The sequence below is a fragment of the Musca autumnalis genome, unplaced genomic scaffold, assembly GCF_047663935.1.
Source record: "Musca autumnalis isolate F117 unplaced genomic scaffold, ASM4766393v1 scaffold_2, whole genome shotgun sequence".
Lineage (NCBI taxonomy): Eukaryota > Metazoa > Arthropoda > Insecta > Diptera > Muscidae > Musca > Musca autumnalis.
In genome coordinates this window covers 62,863,216-62,887,030 of record NW_027411755.1, presented here as the reverse complement: position 1 = coordinate 62,887,030, position 23,815 = coordinate 62,863,216, and the positions used below count along the sequence as shown (strand labels likewise).

Here is a 23,815-nt window from a genome sequence, read left to right as displayed (position 1 = left end):
ATTCTAACCTTAGCCGGAACCCCGTTTGTGTTTATTTTATTCCTTCTTGAAAGTATGGAACTTCATGAAGAAAATGTATTGACAACTTCATATGAGAAAATAATTTCGCCGACAACTATAAGTTCTCTTTTCTATTGACATTTTGTTTTGTTGGCGTTTCTATTTTTCACCTATTGACGATTCTTATCGAATATATGTAGAACCAAGTCTGGATAATGTCTGTGGCATTCTATTGTTCCGATTTTACTTTTTTGCCTTTGCAAAGATCAATGAACTGCATGGGTATCACCTCAACACATGTTACCATAAGGTGCAAATTTTATATGTATTGCTGTTGTGAGTGAGAATCCGGTAAATAATTTTTATTTTAGGGGTATGATTTTGATTTGACTGTGCCTGCATGCAAGATTCTTCTATCGTGTACTGTAATCTCCTGTGGTGTTTGAGTTTGATTGTATTTCTTTCTCTCTTTCTTATGATTCTAATTTGTTGATAAATGCATTCGTGCAGAAAATACTGTTATCTTTTGAAAGTTCATATGAAGTGCTGGGTGTTTATTTTTTGTATTCATTCTTGTTACGACTGGGAGAAATGATTACGTTGTTGGGCTTTCGTATTTTTCTTTGAAACTCTCAACTTGAGAGTCAAGCTCCAACATGCATTTGTGTGTAACCAGCACAGTGGTTTATGTGTTGTGATAAATGGTTTTGAAAAATGGAAAATGTACATTGTCCAACTTGATTGGTGTTGGGGGCTTCTTTTAAATCCTAAACAAATCTAGTGGACTGGCGTAAATTGTGTTTTGGGGATTGTATTCACTCTTGGATTGAATTAATTTTCCAGTTATAATACGGGAGCCACTGTACACATTTATTTTTAAGTTGTATAGTAAAAAAATATGAACAAGTATTGAACACTTTATTCGGGAGCTTTTCTTCGTTATTGTTGTTGGTGTTGTTCATTCACTCTCGGTTACTACGATCTGCCTCATTGTTATTCCAGTGGGGGGCTGATTAGAGAGTGAAATGACAGGAGAGAGTAAATACATATGGTTTCTGCGATAACGATAGAGCCGGAGCTTCAATTTTTGAAATAAGAGTTTGAAAATGTTAAGAGACAGCTTACTACTTCTTATGTGGTGGAGTAATCCCCCCATGATAGCTCTGGTTCTCTTTCCATGTGAGCAATTCGTTTTTTTGCTGGTTGCTTGATTGGAATTCGTCGTCGTTTTGGAGGTATCTATGGTCGTTTTTGATGATGATTATGCGAAATGAATTGTGTGGAAACCCGCATTTGGATTTAAATACTTTGACTGAAATGTGTGATGTGTGTGCGATTGTGGTGTTATTATTTAGCTTGGTGCTGTTGTTGTTGTTGTCATAGTCATAGTGTATTTGTTATTGTTGTTTTGCTTGTATCTTTTACACACAATTTTAAGTTGCTATTGCTGTTCACGATTTCGTCGTAGTCGTCGTCATTCGTTGTTGTTGTTTTCACCGTGAAATGTGATAAGAATTTAATTCAATTCTTATACTTTTTCACCGTTTGTTGACAACGTAGAGTGTTGTTGTCGTTGCTTGCTGCTTGCCTTCGTCGTCCACGTCCATCGCGTATTCGTTGTTTGTTGCTGTTGTATTTGTTTTTTGGTTGTTTAGTTGAAATTTGGCCGCTGCTCTTTAACTTTTTTCGGTGTTTCGGAGACACACTCGCTCGCACACACAACGCTGTATTAACTGTATGTGTGTGTTTTGTTTTATTGTCCGTTGATCGAGGCTTTTCATTTGCGGGCATTCGACGACGAAGAGTTCACAGTTTTTTTGTTTTCTTGCCGTGTTTTTACGGGTTTTTATTATTTTTTTTTCTTTTTCGTTATAACAAATTAAATGTTTGGGTTTGTTTGCAATCCCCAAGCTGTAAAAGAGTTTTAATTTTTTTGATCAAAAGCACCTCTCCCCGAAACGAGAAGAAGAAACAACGTGTAATTGTGATTTTTTTTTGTTTCTAATAAGAGGAGAATATTGAAAAAAATATTTCAAAAAATTACCAAAAATTAAATTTAACAAATAACCAAATAAGCATTCCATACCATAATGGTGTTCCAAAGAATTTAGCATTTTTTTGTAAAAATGTTAGTGCTGCACTGAGTTCCGTGTATAAGTTTTTATTTCTATTTTTTAATTCATTCAACAAAGTGAAAGTGATCGGGCAAAAAGCAGCAATCCAATAACAAAATACCTTCGACAAAAATTGTGTTTTTTTTTCATGTGACGACGTAGTGAACACAAATAAATAAAAAAAATGTTTATACCTATTTATATTAGGGTGGTCCCAAAGAAAAATAACAAACCTTTATACCTAAACTATTCCAACAAAACTGTGATATTGTGATTTAAACTGAAACTAAATTTAAAAATGTGAGTAGTAACATGATCAACAAATTAAATTTGTATTGAAATCTTCACTGTGACAGGCAAAATGTCATTAGCATCAAATCTTATCTTGGCCAACAAACCTGACATAATCTACAAAAGATTTGAACCTTTAGTGTGAGTGTCTATTAGATATAGGCTAGATCGAGTCTTCAAAAAAAGGACTACTGTTCCTTTATGTGAAGAATTACTGGTCTTCTATTGGAAAAACTAGTCGACTATATTGATATTTTTTGGTTTCTGTGTGTTTTACCTACCAACTGTGATACCTAATTTTAAAAACTGCTGTGATATCTTCAGTTAATCGTAATTATTTTCGCATTTATATTTATTCAATTGTTGTGTTGTAAATTTAAACTAGAGATGCACAAAACAGTACTCTAGCGTAAATTTCATTTCGTTTCATATATTGTCACGTATATTGTTTTGTGCATCCCTAATTTAAACTATCAAATCAGTGCTAAGCCCGATCTCAATGAAAATTCACAGGAAAGTCATCTAATCTCAGGACAATAGAAAGAGTTCTGAGAATCGAAATATAGAAAAATCCGAATTTAGGTTTCTCATGAACATGTAAATAGGGACATTTAATTTTGGGATTCTGTTATTTTTTCTGATGAAAACAAATTTAGTATTTAAATCAGATGGCAAATCCCTTTAATTTGCATAGCACTATTAAACACCGTGGTGGCAATGTAATGGTATGGGGCTTGAGTAGTTCTAGTCCAACATATCATAGATTCTCAAATAAGGTATATAATTGAAAACAAGCGGAGAACATTTTGAACATTTATATGGACGCAGAATGAAACAAATCAATTCTTATTATCCCAAAATTATAATTTGAAGCCGAAAAATATTTGGGAAATTCATGGATTCCTGAAACCTTAAATAAGGATATTTCAAATTAGATACCGGTATTACTACCGATGAAAGCAAATTTAATATCTTAAAGTCATTACCACAAAGCTAGCAATTGATGACGAAAAATACTTGTAAAAGTCATGTAACACCGAAACAATAGAAAGAGTTTTGCCAAAGTCATCAATGCAGGACTGCACACAACAAGCCTTTTGTAAATGAACAAGAAAATGTCAAATTGAGTATTCCCTCGAGCATGTAAATAAGAATATTTCATTTTTGGATACCGTTACTTATGTTTATGAAAGCAAATTTATTATTGTCAAGTCAGGTGGCGAATCTCTGTTGTGGAGAAACCCCAATATCATTTACCCCGTTAATTTGTAAAGCACTTTGCTGTATGTCAACTTGAGAGGTCGAGAATTTATTATTTACTGATGGAAATATTGACAAGAAAATGTAATATGGGCTGCAGAAGAACAATTTACTACAAAAGACTGAACAATTTGTCAAAAGGGAGTCATTCCAATTTTATCAAGATAATGATCCGGCGAAATTGTGAAGACTTGGCATGTCTGGAACTATCCACTGTTATACAAACGGTCTATATCTCAAAGTTATAGAGAATCGGTGGTCTTTACTTAAGATAAAAAAGGAATTCACAATATTTCTAATGTATCTGAGAAAATTAGCCCAGGAAGTCGATTCTGGATCAAAAAGTATATCCCAAAAAAGTCCTAAATATGCCTACAAGCTCAAAAGAATATATTACTTAAGTTTATTGAAGACTTGCAATAGAATGCATCATTTAAGCTTTTATAAAATTTATAATTATCTTTTATATGAGGAAACCAGCTCATTTTCTACATTTTCTTCGATGTGAGAATCTAATTATCATCTGTGAGAATTCATACGAATCTCCTCTAAGAATACCTTTTTTAGTCATGGTATATTAAAAGAACTCGATAGATGACTGTGTGATCTCAGGGCTGATCTCAACGGACATTTTAATCGTTTGGAAAAAGACTCTGAAGACACAACTTTTCCGAAATCCGAGATTGAAGACCTTAGACTGCTTGAGCAAGAAAATTCTCATGTCGCATCGGAAATGCAGGTAAATGGTATACCATACCAAAAAGGTATGAACCGGCTCAAACTCTTTAGCATCATCTTCAGATAACTGAACGTCACAATACCCTCATTCATCGCCTACAAAATAGGAATAACACCAAAAAGCAAAACTCGCCAGATGGGGAAATCGTAGTAAATTTATATCGTCGTACATAAATTTTTTTAGATCAAAATCTTAATATTATAGTAATAGAAAGTTGTCTACCACGCATTATCAGTATCTCCAAAATGAAAACCATCAAATGAAAAAAGACTATAAAAATGCTTGCACTTTTCGTCAACTGGTTTATATAAAACACATCGATTTTGAAGACCTACTGGTCTTCTTTGTGAACTCCGAGGCAAAAAATCCAAGTTCCGCAATATTAAAATGGGAGTACCGCAAGGCGGAGTACTGTCCCCCAATTTTATTTTACAACTTTCTTGCAAAATTCGCTTCCACCAACGATATTTCGGTGTTGTTATATGCAAAAGTGTGAACAATAATTTCATCCGGCGTCCACATGGACGACGTATGTAAGTGCTAACATTTCTAGCTCTTTAGCCACCATCACAATAACTTTCCGGGAGCACAATCTTAATATACCCCCGGCGAAGTCTGTAGACGTCTCTTTTCACTTCTTGGATGAGAGACGTCACCACATACATACAGTCAACCAAAAAAGTCTACATACACCCTATAAATCTCGAGTTTTAAGGGTAAGGAAGCATTTTTATGAAAATCCAATAGTACATAGATCTATTTCATATCCCTAATAAGCAATATTACATACAACAAAAATATATTCCATAATACGAATAACGGTAAATTCTATAAAAATTAATAGGGAAAAAGTGTACATACACCCAATGAAATATTAAGATTACCGTAAAATTTAAAATTTAAAAATACAAATTTTGTCTATGATATATTTAAGACGAAATAGGAACATATTTGTGGATTAATTGCCGTTATTTAATGTCAGGTCTGGTACCTTTTTAGTTGGTCTGGCAATCCTCCTGATCTAATTATGCCGGAGACAATATTTATTTTATTCGATGGCAATCCATCCTAGTGAACTATACAAACTCACAAAAAGTCTTAGTTTTCAGATATTTCCGGTTTAAAACCTATAGCACCCTGTTTACGTGTAATATTACCTGGTACACCCTTGGTCCATATTGTAACCCTCCTAGTACGGATATTCGATGCCTAGTATTGTTCATACTTGTTAATAGTTAATCCCTGTTAAGAATAAAATCCATAAAAAGTCATGATTTTCAAGTATTTACCGAAAATATGGGGTATTTTGGAACCTCCATTACTTTTCGAAAACATTTATTTGACAGCTTGCATTACATGTAGTTATAGGACTTCGTTATTTTTTGTTGGACTACGTGGGTTAATTTTTTATTTATACATCCTATCTTGTCTTAAATAAGTCGACTAATTTTAGCAAAAAACCCGACATTTTGATCATAATTATGAGTCATTTTTCATAAATTTATACAGAAAAATTTTAGTTTCCTTGGTTCGAAAACAATTACTTGGCAAACTGTACATACGGTGTACTTACCCAGCCAGCATTTTTTGAAAATTATAATCAAATTCGAATCTTTTTGATCCGACTGCACGATTAAAAAGCTGGAATATGAGCTCATTTTCTGATCATAAATGACTCATTTATCGGGAGGAAAACGTAACCTCAGGCGACTCTTCTAAACAAATCACAAATGAGTCTTCCTCTTCATTAGTTTCGAGTCATTTTTGCCCATTTTCTGATGGTAAATAAACTCTTTTTCGAGTCGCATTTCAATCATTTATTGGTGATTTGTTGATTAATTTGGGACTCTTTTTAGAGCCATGTTTATAATCGTTTACGAGTCTTTAGGGAGGCATTTATGAGTCTTTTTATTAGACGAAATAAATTAAAAGAATTTTCTTTTTATTCTTTTTTTTCCTTTGTTCCGTTGTCTTTTCTGCTTTGTTATTTCTTTTAATTATCCTTTATGTTGCGCGGTGGTTAGTATACTGCTTCTTCACTGCACTTGGCAAAACCTGAACATGTGTTTGTCTATACTCTTAATATTATACGTTACATTTATATCAAAGTTTTGTAGAAAGTGTAAATGAGAATTATTTACAACCAAACGAAAGTAAAACAAAACAATCAGTTTTTAATCACCTAACTGTTCAAAATATGATCAGAAGATACATAATTATAATCACTTTTCAAACACCTGCATGACCCTTTTCTGATTAAGCATTTTTCAATCTTCATGAAGATCAAAATGTGACAATAAATAACGAAAAATGAAGTCACATTTTAAACATCTCAATGATTTATTTGTGATTGCTACGTAATTGTTGTTGTATTTTAAATTGAACTCTTTTTAATCATTACAGGGAATCACTTTCGAGTCCCTTTCTGATCATATAAGCGACTTAATCAGTTTTTGATCACCAAAAGGACTCTAAAAAGACTCCGCAATGTGATTTTAGAAAAAGCAATCTTCCAAATGCTAGCTGTGTACCTTCTTCAAAGATAGTACACCAAGGCCTCGCTTTGCGTCGTTTCACTCTGCGTTGTTTTCGAAGTTGCGTTGTTGCTTTATTAATACAAGTTTTCACTATGTGTCTTTCGATGTTGCGTTTTAGTTGCATTTTAAGTTTGACCATAGTGGATGGTATATTAAGTTTGTTTTGGCGTTTGTAACGAATTGAAATAATCATTTGCGACCCTATAAAGTATACATAATCTTGATCAGAGTAAAATTCTATTAGTACGTTTATATATAAACGGATTTAACAAACCCACTGGGGTTTAAATGTCAATTCCATTACATATAGGTACGTCAAACAAATCCTGATAATGAAGGTTAACCTCCCAAAAAGCTCTAATATAAACAGCATATAAGTTGATTTAGTCATGCCCATCCGTCCGTTTGTTGTAATCACATTATCTTCCGAATGATTTGGGTATGTATATTTGGTGAAAACTTAGTACGAAGATGGGCTACATCGGTTCACGTTTTAATATAGCCCCCATATAACGGTACCACCCGACATTTAGTGTTCCCAGTGAAGTAGAAACTTTTTTCGCCCGATTTCAGGTATTTTGTCTGTTTTAGCCAAATTTTCTGGACAAAATAGCTATAATTTGGATATTAGGGTTCCTAGTTTTTCAAGTAATTTATCCACCTAAAATTGTGGGCATAAGAAAAAAGTGTTCTTACCGTAGAGCCTATCTCCGAACTTAATTAGCTTTGTGTCGTTGCACTTTGAGTCGTGTTTTTTTTTTTTTTTAACTTACCCACCACGCAATGTGAGGCCTTGGTGTATTGCCAATCATAGACACTGTTATTGTACTAAACTGTAGCAAAATTTTATAAGTACATATGTACATATTCATTTAATAATTATCATAGTCCGAGTGACAGTTTGCAGAAAATAAAATTTTTGGCGGTTTTTGCATATTTTTATAATGCTCACCACCTTCTCCACATCTCTGAGACAATGTAAGAGCGCTCTTCTTCTCTTGTTGTTGTTAAAATAAACAATTTTTGATGTTCTCTGTTGCTATTAAACTCGTGCGCTGTTTTTCTTAATAAATTGTGAAATTACCTCATTTTGCCACTTTTGTTTTATGAAATTATCAAAATAAAAATGAAGAAGAAACATACAACGGCGAAACGAGTAACAAACAAGTAACAACAACAATATAAATAACTGACAGTTTTGTAAAGCAGAGCTCACAAAAACACCAACAACTTGTGTTGTATTTTATACATCAAGTTCGGATTCACCCGACCAACAAACAAGTGTAAAACAAAATAACAATATTTCTTGGTATTTGGCGGCGACGGAAGAAGACCAAAAAAATAAAAACAAAAATTATGACGTTTTAATCAATCGCCAATTGTAAGAAAGATTCGAAGTTTATTTTTTTCGTGGTTTATTTCTATGGGGTAAAAGTAGGGATTTCTTTAGGGAATTGTCACCTGTTACAACGTAGAGTACAGAGAAAACGCACTTGACTTTTCGCTGAATATTAAGGTAAGGTCGCATAAAATCCGTTGTAAATAATGTACGCAAGTCTAATACCATTCCTAGGGAGAAACATGTGCATATGAGCTAAGGAAAGGGGAATTATACAAATACTTACCTCCTCCTTCATAAATTGGAATGACCAATTTATGAAGTGCGAGCGACGCAAGTGATACCTCAGAGGGTCTCAAAACAACATTTTATAAAAAGAGTTTTTGCTAATAGTGATATCCAAAGTTCGTTAGTCCCTGTTTACATGAGCATGAATTAATGGTTATTTTTTACCAAAACCTCCATTATTATAAGTTTTCTTTTGTTACAGTTTGGATTTTCCGAAAAGATTTATAGCGTTAAATGTGATCATTAAAATTCATGGAGGACCTTCTCGGCACAAATTTTTATGTTAAAATTATATTTGTAATGCCTCCAAATTGGGGTTTATTTTGCGTTTACATATCCATCCAATAGTAAAAGAAGACGCGTAATAATGGCTCCTAATCTATGATATGCTTTGCATTAGTCCAAATAAGTCTTCTGTTCCTAAAAATCCTTTAATAATAATTTGTAATTATAAATAATTATTTTTACATAAAAAATATAGTAATCATTACTTTATCTCTCTTTTCAGTATCGTGATATTTGTGACAAAGGCCAAAGTCGTGATATATCCTCCTCCTCTTCAGCACCAGCTAACACTACATCAGCCACAACAACATCGTCTTCTACGAACCCAACCAATGCAACTAGTACGAACAACAGCAGCAGTAGTAACAATAACAACAACAACCAAACAACCTCAACACGTTGCAGTCGTTGTGCCACCGATAATTGTTCCATACATCCGGTACAACAGGGTGAAGTTTCATCAACCGAACCACCACTGCCTGAACCATCACTGCTAAACGGACAAGTGCCAGAAATATCGGCCTATTTTGAAGCTTTAGAACATTATATCTCCTCTGTTGGTTGGGTATTGCTTCAGGTTAATGCCGAAGGCATTATTGAGTCCTGTACACAAAATATCAAAGAATTAATTGGTTATGAAAAACACGAATTATATCGTAGACCCTTGTATCAGTACCTGCATGCGGGAGATCATGCCAAATTGGATCCCATTATAAATAATATGTCATCAACCTTTAGTACGAATAATGTAGTAGGAGGTGGTAATACTGGTGGTAGCAGCAGTGGTATTGGTGGTGGGGGTGGTAATGGCCCCAATAGTGTCGGTGGTATGCATGATCTAAACTCTAGTTGGGGGTTAGGTGGTGACACGGATGATCATAATGGTGGCTCAAGTAGTGGAGGCATTATGGCTGGTGGAATTGGAGCCAAACCGAAACGTAGCATTTCGACAAAAGTCCGAATGTTAGTTAAGGATACACGTTCGGCAACCCTAACCTCAGGTTCTTCATCGTCATCAACAAGTACGACAACAACAACCACAACGACCACAAATAATACTGATAGTAGTAATTCTATGGACCAAAAATCTAAATATGAAGAAGTTGTCTTAACAACGGCACCAGTTAAAGGTAGGACAATTTTGTTCATTCGCTAGAATATTACTTTCATTTTCCTATTTTCTTTTTAGATGATGTTGATTCAGCCTCTTCTGTTTTGTGTTTAATTACCCGACCCGAGGATGAATCACCGCTGGAAATGAACATACAACAACATGTCCAACATCCAACCATTGAACAGGTCACCTTTAAACTGGACATGCATGGCAAAATAATGTCCTTGGATGCTTCAACTTTGCGAGAGCCCTATAAAAAGCATTTAAAACAATGGGAGGGACGTTTGTTACAGGACCTGTGTCATCCTCAGGATTTGTCAGCTTTAAAATCACATCTCTGTGATGTGCAAAATTCAGCGGCTGGGGTGAATGCCATTAATGCCTCACAATCGCCAGGCAGCAGTATGGTATCCATTAACCCGCCCATATCAAATTATATTTCGAAACCATTTCGCCTTTGTCTGGGCACACCCGATGTCTATGTGCATGTCAAGGCCAATTCAAGATTGTTCCTCAATCATACGCCTGGTGAAAGTGATTTTATAATGTCCGTACATACTCTGTTGAATGCTGAAAATGATATGAACAGCAATAATACTAGCATGCTAAGCGGCAATGGTGGCGGTCTTCTAACCACCGGTATATCGGCCATGTCTCCCGGTACATCTTTGGTATCGTCTTTGGTGTCCAGTTTATCAATGGATTCGCTAGTGAATACAAATTCGGTATCATCGCCTTTGGTAAATGTCTCAGGTTTGGGTGGCTTAGTGGGCGGCGGTGGAGGTGGTATGCAACCGCAGCAACAGCAACTTTCAACGCAGACAATAAGTGTGGGTGGTCCACTAATGACATCGGCTGTAATTAATGGTAACGGCGGTGGTGTTGGCAACGCGGGAAATAACATTACCGGCAGTTTGGGTCCTACACAAAGATCATCTTCCACAACAGCTACTACCTCGGGCATTGCCTCTAACAACTCATCAATAGTTAACTCGTTTACCGCCTCTCCGGCCGGCCATGAAGGTACATCGTTTTTCGGTAATAACGAATTTGATTTTGACATAATGGAACCTGCGGTACCGCCTTGGAATGATTCGAGACCGAATTCACGGGCCTCAGTAGCAACACCGGTCAGTACACCACGACCACCATCGGCTGGTCACGGTTTTAGTCCGGCCGTTTGTCCATCGCCGTCAACTCCGTATCAATTATCATCTCATTCGGCGGCTAGTTTGCCCTCACCACAATCGAATGCCAGTCAATCGGGTGTTGGTGGTGGCGGAGGTGGTAGTAGTGGGGGAAATCCTTTCGGCAGTTTTGGTTTCCATTCCTTTGATAGTAGTAGTGATAAAATGGATAAAGATCCAATGAATAATAACAATAGTGGTAACAGTAGCGGAGGCAACAATAACATGCCTGGCATGCCAGGAAACTTATCAAATGGTGGTAATGGTATAGCCAATTCATTAATGATGGGAGGTGGAAATGCTGGTGGCATGAGTGGAGGACAACAACAACAGCAGCAACAAAGCCAACAACAACCCCAAAATCTTCCAACGGAGTCGTCAGAACGTTTAAGACATTTACTTACCAATAAAGCGAACCCGTCTTCTTTACATGGCAGCGATGGAGATGACAAAGATAATTTGTTGAAGGTAAGGAAAAAAGAAGTAAGTAATAAAGAGAAGGAATTTGGATGAAAATCTACTCTATCCAAATTCCACATAAAATCGGATCTTTCTGGAACTTTTTCTCAAATGTCTCTCTTATTTTCCTGCAGTTCTATAAACAGGAGGATGACAAGGAGAGTTTGCAAGCCAGTTTAGGTGGCATGTTTAAAATGGGTTCTGCTGCTGGTCCAGGAGTTGGCATGCAACGTATGTTTGGCATGGGCGGCATGCAGAAACAAACAAATTCCAGTAATCCAATGTTGTTGTCGGTAAGTAAAATTTTATGTCTAGCTTTAAAGGCATCGAATTAATTATCTATTTCATAATCTTTACAGCTACTCAAATCAGAGGATGATGAAAACAGCAAAGGCATGTCATCAATGGGTCGCTCCAGTGATTTGGTACGCATTAAAGATGAACCCCACGGTTCTCATCAAAATCCCAATAATTTATCCACCGAAGAATTGCGTCGGATTTTAAAACACCAAGGTGATCCGGCAATGACACGCAAACGCTCCCTCAATGATCCCGATGATGGCCTCTCGGCCAAAAGATCTGATGATCGTCCCTCAAAGTTGTGCGAAAGCAATAAAATGCTTGCCCGTCTGCTAAGTAATCCGCCAAAGAATATTACCATGAATATAACTCCGGTGATAAAGACAATACCCGATAAGGTGCCCTCTAGAGGTCCGGGCAATATTGTCTCATCATTGGGCGGTGGTACCACAATGGGTCTTATGCCCGGTAAAGCTTCAACAATAACAACGATGGCCAATAGCGGCAGTATGATTGGACCAGGTGGTCCGGGACGAGGAAGAGGTTTGGGGCAACAACAAAAACCGCCGCAACAACAACAGCCTTCCGATGTCTACCTCAATCAACAACAACAACAGCAGCGACAGGGTCTGGAATCCTCGGCGGTAGGTTCGAATTTACAACGACTACCACAACAATCTCATCCTCAGCAGCAGGGGAGTCAAATGGACTTCTCTTCGTCATCTACAACGGGAGATCATTCGTTTGCCACTCCACCTCTAAGCACAACAGCTCCTTCAACAACAGCTACCTCAAATTCTAGTGCAACAACGGGTACCTCCTCTTCCACTTCCTCCTCCTCCCTCAGCTCCTCCTCGATATCGGGTGTATTGGGTGATGGCGATCAGGAACTATCCAAAATATTGGACAGTGTTATGGACTATGTTCCGGATGATCAGCCGACAGGCCTAACGCCACAACAAATCAACGATCAGTTGGCCATTAGCGAAATACAAAAATCGCTAATGGTTGAGACATCTGCATTACGGTTGGGTCCTATGTCAATGGCCGCAGCACAGAGTGCACAACAAATGTTGCAGCAACAGCAGCAACAACAACAGCAGCAGCATCAACAAATGCAACAGCAGCAACAACATCATACACAGCTACAACCTCCTGCATATCCTGGTATGGGTGTTGGTGGCGGCAATTTTACGCCTCAGCAGTTAATGCGCATGCAAGCGTTGCAAAATATGAGAGCCAATCAAAGTATGCAAAAGGCACCACCAAATTATCCGGTCAGTGGACGAGCTGGGCATATGAATGCTGTATCAACACAAAGTGGAGTAATGGCGGCATTGTCACAATCCCACTATCGTAACTTGGCCCAACAGCAAATGGGTCAACAACAACAGCAACAGTTGATGGCTCATCAGAAAGATCGTTTGATGGCTCAACAGCAAAAGGAACGCTTGCTGCAGCAGCAGCAAAATCAAATGATGCGAGTACCGGAAAATGCCACAGCCCGTGATCAGTTGTGTAAGTCAATGGGAAACTTACGGGAGTCAAAACGTCATATAGTTATTAATTTTCTTCTTTCTAGGTCTCAATCCTGGTCTCAACAACATAAGTACCTTGCTCAATACCGTGGCACCCAATGTCACACTATCACGCACAAACATGCCACCCGACTCGCAATTAAGTCCGAATTTTGCCCAAAATATGTTGCAACAACAATTAAGTCCGGGTCAGCGTAATGCACCCTTTAGTCCACAATCCAATCCAGGTAAGATTAAAACAAGTTTTAAAGATAAGTGGAATATATTTGTTTTTTGTTTGATTTTGTAGGTTATGGACCCCAATATCCACAAACTGCCGGCCAGCGATTGTCACCCCAACAACAACAGCAACAACAAATGGCCGCCTTTCAGGCCGGTAATCCGACAGCTCAGCTATCACCAAGACAACCTCATTTTGGAGCAGGTGGACCCAATACCCCAGGTAGTGCTGGTATACCCTCACCGGGCCTAGCACCCAATTCATCACCCCAGCAATGGGGCGGAGGACCCAATCCGGGGCCACAAAGAGGGCATTCGCTACAACAACATAATCCAATGTTAAGTGCACAATTACAGGTTAGTCCAGAGGAGTTGTTTTGAAATTTTGAAAATATTTTAACAAAACTTATTTTATTAATTGTAGGGAGTTAGTCCTTATAATGCTAGACAATATCAACAACGAGGACGAGGCTTAAATTCACCCAGCGGCACTGGTGGACCCCAAGGTGCTGTTGGTATTGGTATTGGTGGACCCCAGGGTCCTAATGCTGCAGCTGCCGCTGGTCTCCAGCGTCAAAATTCATTTCAAACGAACGATAGTGGTTTTACGCCAACACCAAATTCCCCATCACCCCAATCACCATTTGCAGCTGGCAATGTATTCCAACAACAACAGCAACAAAACCAGCAGCAACAAATGCAACGTATGCAACGACAAAGTAGCATACCGCAAGCCACACAACATTTGCCAGGTAAGACCCGAGTCCAAAGGAGAGAAACCCTTAAAATTAGGGGGGGTTTGGGGGGACACATTATTTAATCCTGTGGAAAATTAAATACAGATTGAAAGCCGCGGGTACAGAATAAATGTGATTTGTGTTATTTAGCTTCGAAAATTTAAAATTCATGCAAGGTAATAAGACTACATGATCAACCCGGCTACAGATGTCTAAAAATTTTATTCATAAACTCAAAGGCAACATTTCCAATTTTCGGAATATAGTTGTGATTTTTTTAAGAACCATCTTTAAACGGTATACACAACGGTATTACATTATAATTTTATTCGGTTTATATTTTGTGATTATTTAAAACATAACGTCAATTGAAATTAACCACAAATTTACAATCTAGAAAATTTTTGGTGGTACCTTTGGTTTAAAAAGAAAAGTTTTCCCATTTTGTACAAATAATTCGCGGAAAGGAGATCTGAAACATAACCTCACATTTAAAATGTTGAAATTTTTTCCAAATTCGTGATTTAAGGTCTTATTTAAAGTGTTTAAGGTATTGGCAAATCCCCTAGCCACATTTTCTGAGTATTTCGCAATGAGGAATTTATCTTTGAGCGGTGTCTGTACTATGTTCGGAACCCAGTAGGCATATTCTGTAACTTTATAACAACTTTACTCATTGTTTATTTTACAACAATTTCATTTGTTTGTTTTGTAGTTGTTACAAAAACAAAAGAAATTTTAACAATTTTTCAATCGATAAAAGTTACAGAACTCTTATACTATCACAATTTATCGACACTCAAGTTGTTTAAATTTGTTAACCATATTTTTATCGTCTTTGGTATTCTGAAACATTTTAAACAACTTTACTCATTGTTATTTAAAAATTTGTCGATAAATAAACGGCAATAAATTTAGTGTTATTAAATTGTCACCGATTTGTTGTTATTGAATGGTTTAGGATATAAAAAGAGTTATCATATCAGGGAGCCAAAATAGAATTGCGCTGTACTGATAGATATGAGAAAAGTTTTCCGAGGTTTGTTTGCAATTTAAAATAAATCAATTGAACCTAACCTCAAATTAAATTTTTTTCGCTAAAATCTTTGTATAGGAAAGTAAATTCAAGAAAACATAGCATCATGGACCACTTGCTGCGAGCATCATTATTTGCTTTAAAAAAACCTGTGGAACCAAATTTTATCAATTCGCTCATTTTCAAACATAACCTCAGGTTTCTTTTAACCTAAAAGGATATACACGGTTAAAATATTGTTTTCAGAGTAAAGGAGATTCGAAATAGCAAAATTGCAAATCGAAATATTAGAAACTAACCCTTAAATTTAAAAAAGGTACAAAACAGAAATTGCAATCATAACCTCAAATATGAAAACACCATTTTTAACAAATGTTTCTGTGTAGGTGTAGTATTCAATACACTTGTAATAAATTCAATTGGCCAATTTGAAAAATATAAAGCTATTTTAAATTGTAAGTTTCGGTAAGCAATTTAATGGTAGCATATCGTTGTTTGCATAAATAAAGAGGGAGGGAGAGACCGCTGTTTTTCTTCTAATAGTAAAAACATTTTTTTTCTAAATCAGTCCCCAATAATATAATACTTCTACTCCTATGCTTTTTACACCCTACAACACAAATTAACCTCAAAAACCAATGAATATACATAAAACCAAAACCTAAATCAATTTAGGATCACCACGATCATTTGGGAATAATCAACATCACCACAACAGCCATAGTCACAACAGCAACAATGGCAACAATAACCAACAACAATCATCACAACAAACACATCCAACAAACCACCACAACCATCATCAACAGCAGCAGCAACAAACGTCGTCACATCACCACCATTCTCATCAACAGCATCAGCATTCACACCAGCAGCAACAACATCGACATCATCATCACCCACATCATTCACACATGAATTCTAATACCAATCCAAGTACCAATTGTCATGACAATACCTTGGGATCTGCTGTTGTTGGCCTTTTAAATGGTTTGACAGCAACGAGCCATGCCAATATGAATGGCTTTTTAACGGCATCCAATGGTGGTAGTGGCGGTGGCAGTGGCAGCGGAGGAGCAAATTGTGGTAGCAGTTTAATATTTAATAATCATCATTCATCGTCTACTAACAACAATAGCCAAACAATATCACAACATCAACAACAACAACAAAATTCATCATCGACAAATTCTTCTTCATCAGCAACAACAAATGATTTTTATGGTCGCTCCAATTCAACGAGCGGTAAGAGGAGTACAAACAGTGTGTAACATTTTGTAATTACAAAAACAAATACATATCCACAACTATTGCTATTACTACCCTCTCCAAAAACAAAAACCAAAGCATACACCCGTATATCTTTATGTATATGCCATATATCCCTGAAGTTCATTGGAGATGTTCGAAAAAAAATAAATAAATAACAAAAATTATAACTGTAAATATGATAGTGCAACGGGTTGTTGTCCTTAGAATGCCTTTGATAACCTTTTATTTATGGAAGATTTTTAGATAGTCATCTGTATATAGAACGCTTTTTTGACAGTTTCGGTCCTGAAAATAAAGTTTTTCTTTTGTCGATAGAATCCCTTCTAAAGCTTTTCTAAAAGTTCAACAAATTAGGCGAATGTTTTTAATGATTGAGGGACTACTTTCCTCAAATAGCAAGGCTACTACTCCTAATCAAAGACCCGCCTGATATTCCCAATTGATTCCGCAGTTTGTTTTATCAGTAGGGTTTTCACAACCTTGACATCCTTTATTACCTTTGTCGTTGTCATATCTGACACTAAGCTGCTATTTCGGTAATCCAGTGTGCACTTCCTAGTACCCCAGTCATTGATTTTAATGGATATAAAAAATTCGCATCCCTTGTTCAATTTAATGGATCCACTAACAGAATATGTGAAATTTTTCACTGTCAGCGGAACCCCAGATACCGTGATGGAAAGTATAGCTTTTGGTATGCTAGAGGGTCTCCAATGCTATGGGGTCTCCAATGCTATGGGGTCTCCATAGTATCCCATGGCTATAAAACATTCCTGTCCTTTCCTCGATTTACTGGATCCACTAAGAGAAGATGTGAACATTCCCACTGTTAGCGGATGCTTCTGAAGCAGGCCAGATCTCTCTATCTCCATAACTCGAACAAGCAACCTTTATGTTTGAGTAAACTCAGACTTTATAGTTTGATGACCATCATTAAGCATCTGATGCTAGATGAGTTCCTTATTGCCTTTATTGTTTTTATGGCTTCCAATACCAGTCATTGAATTGGTCCCATTCATGCATCATTAGCGGAACATCTCATACCTTAACAGAAAGCTTCCGTGCTGTTTTCTCTACTGACGATAGATAGGGAAGATGGACAACATACAAAGAGCTTAACCCACATTCTTAGATTTTACAGGCGATAAATTCCTCCAGCCGCAGTAGCTGACCACCTACATTTTCATAGGACCTCCTTTTATTCGGTTTCCCTGAAATCTTTGGGTTTATTTTTTGTTCATTCTCGCCTGAATCTGGCGACTTGTCCCGTGTCTATATGACTGAACCAGATAAGATCTACCCATAATCCCCCATTGGTTTTAATATGTCTTGTTAATCCATGCTAATGGCTTTGTCCCTTTTCAGGACTCTTTAATAGAAGAAGTTAACAAAGTCTTCGGGTCCGAAGTTTTCTAGTTCTGTGTTTGACGCCTTTTCCCTCTGGCTTATTTATAGAACTTGAGCAAGGCGAATTATTATTGTATCACCTTCTTTCTTACACCATAGAACTTGAGTTGGTTTCTTCAAAACTTTTTCATAACAATTTTTCTATCTTTCAATTCACTGTTTGGGAGTCAAACGATCGGTCTAGAAGTTACCATTGAAAGACCACATGCGATGCCTCTAGTTTACATTATGAACCGATCATGTCAAAATGGTATTTTATTTCCGGAAAATTTCCGTAGTTCCTCTTAATGAAATACACTACAAGAGATATGATCCTAACTCAGTATTTAATAAGAAAAAATACAAAATTTGGAAAAAGTCGAACTATATGTAGCTTGTACGGAAATCCCCTATAATCCCCTCCATGTATTATAATCCATTTTTATGTATAACACACTTATACACCTACATATGTATGTAATCAAATCAAATACAAAAGCACATAACCAATTAAACAACAACAAAATCTCCATAACATGTAAAGCCGTATTGATACCCCAAAGATTCGAATCCTCAATAAGTGGTAACCAAAGAAATATCCCTACGAAAAAAAAACCAAATTGCCTAGGAACCTATCCAAACAAATCACCTCCAAATAAAAATAATAAAAATAGCAATAATACCTATTTGCTGTTACTGTTGTGTGTTGGTCTTCTGCTCCCCCCTCTATGTGTAAATAATAATTATAGATTGTAGGCAAATCAAAAAAAAAAAATTATAGCGTTCAATATTAAAACCTAACCCCAGAATAAATCTGTTATTAACTTTGAATTTCTTTTCCCGATTTCTTGCAGCTGGTAATCCCGCCTCTTCAGATTATGTTAAGCAAGAATTGCGCGCTGTAGTTAGTGGTCGTGCAGCTGCTGCGGCAAATTCTGGTGGAGGTAATGGTGTACCGGGTGGTGGCAGTGGTAATCCTGGTGGCGGTATACCCGGTGGCCTGCGTGTTGGCACACCCCAAAGTCCTTTGGGAGGACCACAAACACCGCAGGGGGTGCAGCACGGTACGAACAATACAAATCCTATGGCCATGACCCAGCAGCAGCAGCAACAACAACAGCCTCAAACACCAAATAGTAATGTTGGTGTAGGTGGTGGCAACGGAGCAGTAGGCAGCAGCAACAACAACAACAGCAGTACAAGTGGCAGTGGTGGTGGTGTTACATCAATGTTACATTCATCGCCAGATCCAACAATGGGCTTTAGTTTTGATTCACGTAAGTAACAAAAAAATCGAATGTAAAAAAATAAGTAGGAATGAGGTTAGGTATGGGGGTAACCAAATGTAGAACTATATTAAGAAATCGAAATGAGAAAATGTGTATCGGACTTCTATAAGAATAATTTTTGGGAAGACTATTGTTCTCCATCTAGAGATATATTAGATAAAGTGATCTTCTATCAGAAGAACAACTGATTTTCTTTCAGAAGATAAGTTGATCTTCTTTGAGAAGATCAACAGATTTTCTATGAGCAGATCAAACGAATCAAGTGATCTTCTGTGAAAAGATCAATAGATCTTCTAAGTGAACATCAAAAGATCTTCTATGAGAAGATCAAAACGTCTTCTAAGTGAAGATCAACCGTTCTTTTATGAAAAGATCTTTTATTAGAGAATTTACTGATTTTATATCAGAAGATCAAGTGATATTCTATAAGAAGATCAACTGATCTTCTATGAGAATATTAACAGAATTTCAATAAAAATTATATCAGAAGATCAAGTGATATTCTATAAGAAGATCAACTGATCTTCTATGAGAAGATTAACAGAATTTCAATAAAAATATCAACAGATATTCTATAAGAAGATCAACTGATCTTCAATGAGAAGATCAATGATCTTCAATGAGAAGATCAATGATCTTCTATGAGAATATCTACAGACCTTCTATCAGAAGACATACTAATTTTCTCTGAGAGTTGATGTTATGTGAGAAGATCAACAGTTCTTCTATGAAAAGATCAACAGATCTTCTAAGAGAAAATTAAAAATTTTTTAAGAAAAAAATCATCGGATATTCTATGAGAAGATCAAAAGATCTTCTATGAGAAGATCAACAGATTTTCCATGAGAAGATCAACTGATTTTCTACCAGAAGATCAACTGATTTTCTACCAGAAGATCAACTGATCTTCAACCAGAAGATAAACATATATTCTATGAGAAAATCAAAAGATCTTCTAAGAGAAAATCAAAAGATCTTCTTAGAAAAAATCAAAAGATCTTCTAAGAAAAAAATCAAAAGACCTCCAACAGATCTTTTATGAGAAAATCAACTGATCTTCTATAATAAGATCAACTGATGTTCTATGATATTGGACTTCTAGTGTTATATAAAAAGTCTTATTTGATTTCCAATGAGATGACATACCTATTTTTCCTTTGTGAGAATTCCAATTGGTCTACTTCTAAGAAAGCATACTGCCCTTCTATGTGCCTTTTTTCTAAAAGAACGCCAACTGTGTGCCTTTGAATGGACCAATCCTTTTTAGAGAAGACCTGTTGCTCTAATATGTTGTCTTCTTATATTCTCTGAGACCAACTTGTCTTCTATAAGAAATGCTTTTGGTCTTAAATGAGAATACCTATAGACTTTCAATGGGATGGCCAAATTGTCTTCTGTTGGTAATTCCTGTGAGTTTGGATATTCTATAAAAAATACATATTCAAAGAAAATAGTTAATGGTCTCTATTATTTTCCTTTTGCAGAAGACTTTTTCGGTAGCAGCACTGCAAGGTGACCCTAAAATGCGTTTTTAATTTAAAAAGTGTCAACACACACATGAACGTCGACGTCTATGAACCAGCAAAATGAAAACCTAAATGCCGAAAACCAACCACAACACAGCCATTTCCTCTATACAAACAACCAACAACAACAAATAAACTATCCATCCATTCAAGCTCCCAATTATTTTTCCTGGTTGTTCAAAAGCAAAAAAAAAGAAGAGATCTTTTTCCCTGAAACCTAACACTGCAGCAGCATATTATGAAGAAAACTGATGAAATTACAAATACACACATACATACACACGTAACTACGTAACATTTAGGTGCAATAGTCTGTTCTTTTTTACTAAATATATATACAATACATATATACATGCATAATACATATACCTAACTAAGTATATAACAAACAAAAAAAAAAAAAGAAAAGAAAAAACTGCAAACATGAAAATACACACACACACACATATACATACACAGCGTAAGCATTTATTTAAATTTAATTAAGTAACAAAAAATGAAATAAAACAACAAAAAATAATGACGATGTTGATGATAGTATGTTTTGAATTTAAGAACAACTTGAAATAAAAGTGAAAAAAGAAAATTATAAATTTAAAATTGCATTTTTATAAAAACAAACAAAAAACAAATTAAATAAATAATGAATTTTTTATGTTATAAAAAATACTTATACGAAAAATGAAGTAAAACTCCCTTAAAATTAATTTAACTAAAACAAAACAAAACCTAGCATTAGTGCAAAGCAAAACAACAAAACCCCCGGAGCTATCAGAAGCCAAGTCGCGCCAGCCGGAATTTGGAACGAAACCTGAAAATATAGGGAAAATGGCTGCATGTTATTTATATATGAAAAACAAAAAAAAATATTGAAATAAAAAGTAACACAAAAAACCTAAACTTATTAGCAAAGTTGAAAACATGTTTTTGTAATTTAATTCTTTTTTAAATATTAATTAATTAATTATTTTTGTTTTTTTTTCCTGTGTATAGTAGCATTATTATTATGTTTTTGTTTTTATTTTTCATTAAGTTTTAATTATGTGTGTTTTCTATTTTCTAAAACAAAAAAAAAAAAACAAAACTTAAAACTATGAAAATAAAACACACAAAATATTTAATTATAAAAATAAAAAATTTTCTATGATAAAATCAATTTTTTTATTTAAGTTTAAAGAATAAATTAAAAAAAAAAACAAACGAAACAAAATCTTATAATATTTATATAAAAAGTAAATGTAAGGCACTAACAACAACAAAACACCTCCTTTTTCCTAATGTCAAAAAAACCTTACACGAGAAAAAAGAAACATGAAATATATATAAAAAATCAACAAAACATGAAATTGTTATTCCCCCACAAATGCCTCTTTTTCATACTACATACATACATATGTCCCCTTAACTATTTTTCATTCTAATCTTCTCTTGTTATTACATATTTGTATATAATTATGTTTAGGGTGTGTAGGCCTAAAGATGTAATGTTGGGCTAAATTGGGGGATGGATGAGCCCAGTTAACAAAATCATTTTATGAGGAAAAAATATTGAAATTTTCAAAATTTGCATTCAAACAATTTTTTTGATCTCTCCTGTCTCTGTGGTATTCAATAATTTTGTATCGTATTATCCATGGTTTAATGGAATATGACTAAATGGTCAAGGTTTCCCAACGAAGACCATGCCTGTCATGTCTCATACAAGACAAATAAGTCATTTTAAAAGACCTCTGTGTCTTCTTTAAGAAGACCTGTTATTATCTTATTTTTAAGAGAACGTGTCTTAATGAGAATATCAATAGGTTTTCCAATGAAGGCAAGGTACAAAAGAGTGCGAATAGACATTTTCAAGGTAGGCAAATAGTTCATTTGATAGAAGGCAACGTAACTTCTCATAGATTAGTATTCTAGAGATTACCTATTTCCCGCATAGGAGGCTTCAATTAGGAATCCTATTGGTATTCTATGAGAATATTAAGTGGTCTACTATTATGGGAACATGTTTAGAGCTATTTGTCTTCTATGAAAAAAAAACTTATTTGTCTTCTATGAAATGACTTATTTTTCTTCTTTTTAAAGACTTATTTGTCTTCTATGAGAAAACCAATTGATGTTCGATGAGAAGACTAATCGATCTTTCTTCAGAAAACCCACTGGCTTTCTTTGAGAAGATCTGTTGGTCTTCTTTGAGGAGAAATACTGATCTTCCGTGAGAATACTTATTGGTCTCCTATTAAAAGACCTATTGATCTTTTTTAAAAATATCTATGGGTCTTCCATGAAAAGATTGATCTTCTATTAAGATACCGATTGTTATTTTTAAAAATGCCTATGAATGGTCCATGAGAAGACTAGCTAACTAATCTTCTTCTATGAGAGGATCAACTGATATTCTATGAGAAGACCTATTGGCTGTCTATGAGGAGTCTTCTTTGATAAGACCCATTGGTCTTACCAATTGATCTTAAAGAAACCCTATTGGTCGGTCTTCTATGAGAAGACCAGTTAGTCTTCTTTGGTCTTCTTATTCTTCCATGTGGACGTTTATTGCAGTTCTATAAGTAGATGCAAGGGGTCTTGGACTCGTATGAGAAGACGATATGATGTTCCAAGAGCAGATCAAATGAGTCTTACGTGAGCACTTCAAAAATTTCCCAAGATGAGAACCAAATAGAATTCTACGGCAAACTTCTATGAAGTCCAACTGAATTCCTTGTATAATTTCCCCTGCTGTATCTTTCAAGAATGGATCAGATGTCCTACTAATAGAAATTGGTTAAGATTTCTAAGCGACTTTGATTTGTTTGTGCTATTAATTGGCCCTCTAGAAGAAGACGTATTGGCAAAATTCTAACAGAAGCTTTTTAGACTCTTTCTAATAGAAGTTAATAAATTTTGT

The 23,815-nt window shown here is 35.5% G+C and overlaps 2 protein-coding genes across 5 annotated transcripts in view; both read left to right on the top strand.

Annotated features, from left to right (window-relative positions):
- Nucleotides 1–21,548, top strand: part of tai (basic helix-loop-helix family member taiman) — a 360,628-nt gene extending 339,080 nt beyond the window's left edge. For 2 of the 4 annotated variants that reach the window (XM_073967714.1, XM_073967713.1), the window contains 9 exons: nucleotides 9,077–9,983; nucleotides 10,043–11,622; nucleotides 11,748–11,906; nucleotides 11,973–13,431; nucleotides 13,496–13,678; nucleotides 13,741–14,027; nucleotides 14,095–14,422; nucleotides 18,956–19,378; nucleotides 20,875–21,548. In XM_073967714.1, coding sequence (XP_073823815.1) covers nucleotides 9,077–9,983; nucleotides 10,043–11,622; nucleotides 11,748–11,906; nucleotides 11,973–13,431; nucleotides 13,496–13,678; nucleotides 13,741–14,027; nucleotides 14,095–14,422; nucleotides 18,956–19,378; nucleotides 20,875–20,906 — 5,358 coding nt within the window. In that variant the 3' untranslated portion in view covers nucleotides 20,907–21,548. Of the gene's footprint in view, nucleotides 1–9,076; nucleotides 9,984–10,042; nucleotides 11,638–11,747; nucleotides 11,907–11,972; nucleotides 13,432–13,495; nucleotides 13,679–13,740; nucleotides 14,028–14,094; nucleotides 14,423–18,955; nucleotides 19,379–20,874 lie in introns of all 4 variants that reach the window. The other 2 variants (XM_073967711.1, XM_073967712.1) reach the window with 1 other exon arrangement.
- Nucleotides 14,501–16,870, top strand: LOC141394004 (uncharacterized). The gene has a single exon (XM_073967721.1). It carries the CDS (start codon nucleotides 16,358–16,360, stop codon nucleotides 16,712–16,714), a length of 357 nt encoding a protein of 118 aa, XP_073823822.1. The 5' UTR covers nucleotides 14,501–16,357; the 3' UTR covers nucleotides 16,715–16,870.
- Nucleotides 21,549–23,815: the final 2,267 nt, after the last annotated feature.

Excerpts from the sequence above, each read along its gene's own strand:
- LOC141394004 (XM_073967721.1), top strand. The coding sequence starts at position 16,358 with ATGAATTCTAATACCAATCCAAGTACCAATTGTCATGACAATACCTTG.